Source organism: Emys orbicularis, chromosome 1 (assembly GCF_028017835.1).
Source record: "Emys orbicularis isolate rEmyOrb1 chromosome 1, rEmyOrb1.hap1, whole genome shotgun sequence".
In the NCBI taxonomy this organism is placed as follows: domain Eukaryota; kingdom Metazoa; phylum Chordata; order Testudines; family Emydidae; genus Emys; species Emys orbicularis.
Window position 1 is genome coordinate 120,194,008 of NC_088683.1, and position 5,363 is coordinate 120,199,370.

The 5,363-nt window shown below is 44.6% G+C and overlaps 1 protein-coding gene across 1 annotated transcript; it reads left to right on the forward strand.

The window, feature by feature from the left end:
* The first annotated feature begins 507 nt into the window (after window positions 1–507).
* Window positions 508–5,129, forward strand: LOC135885416 (perilipin-3-like). The gene is made up of 7 exons (XM_065413104.1): window positions 508–576; window positions 947–1,142; window positions 2,464–2,546; window positions 2,854–3,106; window positions 3,556–3,752; window positions 3,990–4,109; window positions 4,722–5,129. The coding sequence occupies exons 1-7, from the start codon at window positions 514–516 to the stop codon at window positions 5,127–5,129; spliced, it is 1,320 nt and encodes a 439-aa protein (XP_065269176.1). The 5' UTR covers window positions 508–513.
* Window positions 5,130–5,363: the final 234 nt, after the last annotated feature.

Genomic DNA, 5,363 nt, shown 5'->3' on the forward strand with positions numbered 1-5,363 from the left:
CAGTTATGCTACTAAGAAATGTTTGGATGTGTAAATGTCTGTATTAAGAAGCTGTGGGTAGGACAGGTGTTGGGAAGCTGAGTCTGGGGAACTTAATGCTCACTGGCCTTAAGTCTCTTAGCTGGTGAGACAGGATCGCATTCTTAATTTTCCTCCCCTGTAGTTAAAACTATTAAATGGCCTTTAGTAGTAATGACACCTACTGCCTTTAATGTAGTCTCAAAAAACCAGAAGGTTTTCAACCACTGTGTGCCATGAGAAGGAATCCTCTTTCTCCTTAGCTGTAGTAGAACTGAAATATTTCTTGGCTTAAAAAAAAGCATTAACCATGTATTTAGTTCCCTATTCCTCTAAATATTCCTTATTAATCCGAGGGCCCTGCCATTTCTTCTACTCCCTCTTTGGAGTAGAACACGACTCTTGTCTTTAGGGTGCTGTAACTTTTCCTTAAGTAACTTAACTTGTAACTTCAGGCCTTTCTTCTTGCCCTTTTCAGGTATATCTGATTATACCATGGCTTCTAATGGAAAAGAGACAACTATGGCATCCCCAGAGCTTGGAGAGGAAGAGCAACAGGTAGGTGCTCCCTCTTAAGCATTGCTGGTTCAACATGTGACTACAAAAGATGGCTGGCTGTTATCTGGTAGCAGGCTTCACATATGCACACCTCAATGTCTAGAGATTTCTGCAGTTGCTCTTCCAGATGCTGCAAAATAGCTTAGTTTATAATTAAAAATTTTTCTTGCTTTAGTTAACCTTGTGATCCAGTACTCTAACTTCAGAAGCAGCTGTTGGGCCTCTTAGCTCTTCAGATTTTTGACCATTAAACAATCCTTTGATTGGGGGCTAACACATCCAAGGGTAAAACCACTTGAAAAAGTAATGGTTCAGCTCCAGTATAGAACATTGCCTCCCTGACTCACTGTTCTGTCCCTTGCCTCACTAGAATGTCTTGAGGAGGGTGGCCAGCCTACCTTTAGTCAACTCTGCCTATGATCTGGCTGCCACTGCCTACGCTTCCACCAAGGAGAGCCATCCCTATGTGAGGTCCATCTGTGACATGGCAGAGAAGGGAGTGACGTCCATAACCAATGTTGCAGTTAGCAGTGCACAGCCAGTTGTAACTAAACTTGAACCTGAGGGTGAGTAAAGCATATATGCAGACCTTTCTGTTTGTATGGTACAATTTCTCAACAGTAGGATCTTGACACCCTGTCAGGAAGCTTCCATCTCTAAAACTCAGTATGCCATGAAGATCAGTATGCCTTCAATACTGGGGGAGAAGCTGGCAGTGGGGGTGGTGTGACTATACAGGCATAATACAGTAGCCTGTGCATGTAAACTAACGTCCACTAGAGGCTAACAAAGGGCTTTGTTTACACTAATTACTATTGCTGAACCTGCACTCACCTTCACTGTAGCCAGGAGGTGAGATTAGGGTTAAGCTCTTTCCATTTAAGGAGCAACACCCTTTGAAAGGTACCTAACTGCAAAATGAGATCTCCTCATTCTGCAACTAGAGAGGCTCAAAATCTAGTCTGTCACCAACAGAAGTTGGTCCAACAAAAGATTACCTCCCCCACCTTGTCTAATCTCTGGACCAACATGGCTATAACAACACTGCAAACAGATTACAACTGTTAAACTTTTCTTAACATCAGGCAATAGCTCAGTAGCGATAGCCACTCCCTAACTTGCTTCCTTCATGAGAACAGTTAGTTGGACTTATCGCAGCCAAGGCATTGCGAAAACTTCTTGGTGCCTTCCAGAGGGATCTTGAACATTTGATCAAAAAGCTTCAGAGCTGTAAGACACTGGAGTGAGATGATTGCGCTTTATTCAAAACATAAAAACCTCTCACTTGGAGAGGGAGCCTGGAAAGTAATGCCTAGAATACTTGGGCAAGAGACAATTCTGCAGTCAGTATAGATAGGAAGAGAAAGTATTCAGATGCCAGTCATAACAATCTTGATTGGGTAACTGAATTAAGATGCATGGGAGGAAACGTGGAACTATGAACTATTGAGGGGTATGCTATTTTTCATTGAACTTTTTACAATAAGTTTATAAATTGGGGGAGAGGGAGGGAACCACCTTGAAGGGGGAAATAAAATCCCCCTGAAGGTCTTGAATCACTGCAAGAGTAAATGTGCAGCCAGGAGAGGCACCCCAAGGCCGGAGGGCTGCCCATGGGTGGAGGGAGCGGGCGGGTGCTGCCCTTCACCCCCCCTGCAACCCGCCTTGACCACCCTCCACATGCTCCCTGCAGCTGCGCTTTTTTTCCCCTCACCCCCGGAAAAAAAAGGTAGTGCCGACCCTGTGTGCAGCACCTACAACCCAGAACTATTGCTGCCTGAACATGTTGGAGAACCGAAGCTCTCATTACAGATGTGAGCTAGTTTCTGTCAATATTGCAGTAGCAAAATTGACCAATTAAGAAACTAAACTCTGGTTTTTCTATAGTGACAACAGCAGAAGAGTGTACTTCTGAAGTACCTGACAAAGTGGAGGATAGTCTACCAATCCCTCAACAGACTGCTGATGAGGTAACTTTCACCACCCTCTCCCTAGACAAAATGACACTGTCATGTGTTTATGAAAGGGGTGCCAATAATGAGATGCTTCCTCCAGCAGAGGAACACTCCATCCTAAAAGTGGTCAAGAGGCAGGAGCTAGTGTTTAAACATAACTCTGGTCTGGTGCTTAACAGCAAGATGCAGTTCTTCCCCTGAAGATTTAGGATCTATGGGGCAGAGCAGGTGGTAATCCCCCTCCCCAACCACAATCTCTGGGTCAATGGGGTATTATCACCCTGAATACTGTATAATGTCTTCCTTGATCACTCTTCTCTAGGTTACATCTGAAACACACGAGCTGGCATCTTCCAGACTGACAGATGTCAAGGAGACCATGATCAGAATGGTAGATATGACCAAAGAGGCTGTGCAGGATAGCATGAAGACCACCAGATCAGTGGTAACTGACAGCATGAGCACAGTTGTGGAATCCAGAATGGGCCAATTGGCCATAAGTGGAATGGAAGCAGTGCTGGAGAAATCTGAAGAGCTTTTGGATCACTATCTTCCCATGACAGATGAAGAACTAGGTCAGAACACATGAATGACAGGTCTATTATCTTTAAAAGTTTAGGGTAATCCTCCCTTTGGGCCAAACTTCTCTCTAGGCTTCTCCTCAATCTTATCTGTCACCAAATGCAGGCTCATCCTCCAGCATTTTCATATCTTAACCCTCAGTCTCAGCTTTTAGTTGGTGGGCATGTAAAAATGATTTGAGCAAAAAGTGGGGACGGTGGTACTAGAAGGAATAATGGGCATGACTATTCATTAGTCAGTTTCATTATCACAGTATGCTGTGTGTGGTGCATGGGTTCTTGTTTTGTTTTTAAGGCTGAAGCTACGTCTGTGGTACTTGATAGGTGCTAAGACTAATGCTTGTTACAAGGGAGCTTAAGATTTAGCAGATCAGTAGGGGGCTTGTACTCCTTTACCAATCTCCATCTGAGAGGGTGAACAACCTGAACTTTCTTCCCTCTAGCTGAACTTGCTGAATCTGTGGAAGGGGCTGAAGTGTCTTCAGCACAACCACAAGAGCGTCGGAGTTACTTCGTGCGTTTAGGTTCCCTGTCAACCAAACTTCGCCAACGTGCCTACCACTATTCCCTAAACAAGATGAGACATACCAGTCAAAGCATCCAAGAGGCTCTTTCCCAGCTTCATCAAACCATGGGACTGGTAGGAACTCCACTACCTCTTAAAACTGATGCCCTTCAGGGCAGGGAACACCTCGAATTCTACCTGTATAGAATGTGGTACAATGAGGCTTAGACCTCATTCATAGTTGTGTTATGTAACTAGACCCTTCTACTCCTGATGCATTGAGCATACCACTCTGTGGGGTGAAGGCATGTCATTTGCACATCAGTTATTCTAGTTCAACAGTTTGTCTCAATATGCTTAATCCACTTCTAGATTGAATACCTTAAGCAAGGTGTTACTCTTCAAGAAGTCCAGGAGAAGTTCCATCACATATGGGTGAGCTGGAATAGAAAGACAAAAGGCAGTGAGATCAAAGATCTGGCAAAACCAGAGGTATGTACATTTGGGAGCAGCTCTGGTCTGAGAGGTTAGGCCACCCTGCAAGGCTCAGAATAATGGCTATCTTTGGATAAGTAGCTGATAAACTCAGGTGATCTTAGTTTTATTACAAAAAGTTGTTCCCTTTGAGCATAATAAATAGGTGGCTTCCTTGCTTAGACATCCCTAAGTGATGTCACACCAGCAAGGTCTGCCCAAGAAGCGTAGTCCCTTTACATCTTTTTTTAAAACTTCAGCACAGCCTGCGAACGGATTGTAGATCATGGGTTTGCAACCAGTGAAACCCCTGTTAACTAACTTGGCTTAGCTCTGTTTTGACCTAGCTTACATGGCTTATTGCCTCTGGTGTTAGCCTCCATTGTCACAAGTTGCTTCTCTTAGGGAAGGGGAAATTTGGTTTCTTTATATTTCTCCTGAAAGAGTGCATGGTACACCCATTGCAGACCTTGTTGGTGCCAATGGTCTTTCCATCAGACCTCCTTGACCGCCGTTAGTACCTTGCAGCATAACTTGGCACCTTGCAACATCACCTGAGGTGGTGGCAGCGGCAAGCTTGATCCTTATTGTGTTTTGAACATTAGGATTAAACTTCTATTTCTCCAACAGATGGAGTCGGAGACTTTGGCTATGTCCCGCAGCATTATCCAGCAGCTGCAGGATGCCTGCCAGATGCTAGTATCCAGCATTCAAGGTCTCCCCACCAACTTTCAGGATAAGGTGCAACAGGTGTATCACAACATGGAAGAGCTTCATGCTTCCTTCTCCACTGCCCATTCCTTCCAGGATCTCTCCAGCAGCCTCCTAACCCAGAGCCAGGAGATGGTGACCAAGGCCCAGGAATATGTAGATGAGCTGATGGCATACATGATGGAGAATACTCCTCTGTCTTGGGTTGTGGGACCGTTCACCCCATCTGGTAAGGTGTCTGCAGATTCCATTGAACCACAAAACCAAGAAAATGAGGCTGAGGAAGCTGAAGTCCTCACAGCCTCCAAGGCTAAGGAGGACCTGTGACCTAGAAACATGAAACTTCAACTTCTGAGGAAGAAGACGAATTCATTCCATCTTCCTTCTGACTTCATGTGTACTAGCATCCTTCTGCAGGAAAGACACCAATGGCTAGTACTAGTAAGCACTGTGCCTAGATCTCTACTAATTTCTGGAGGTGGTGTGTGTGACTGCTATAATGTAGATCACTTCTCAGCTCCGATACTACTTGATTGTGTTTAATATCCCTGTCTTCAAAAT

Coding starts and splice junctions, on each gene's coding strand:
- LOC135885416 (XM_065413104.1), top strand. CDS start 514: ATGGCTTCTAATGGAAAAGAGACAACTATGGCATCCCCAGAGCTTGGA. Junction 3,107..3,555: donor CATGACAGATGAAGAACTAG/GTCAGAACACAT, acceptor TCTTCCCTCTAG/CTGAACTTGCTGAATCTGTG. Junction 3,753..3,989: donor TTCATCAAACCATGGGACTG/GTAGGAACTCCA, acceptor ATCCACTTCTAG/ATTGAATACCTTAAGCAAGG.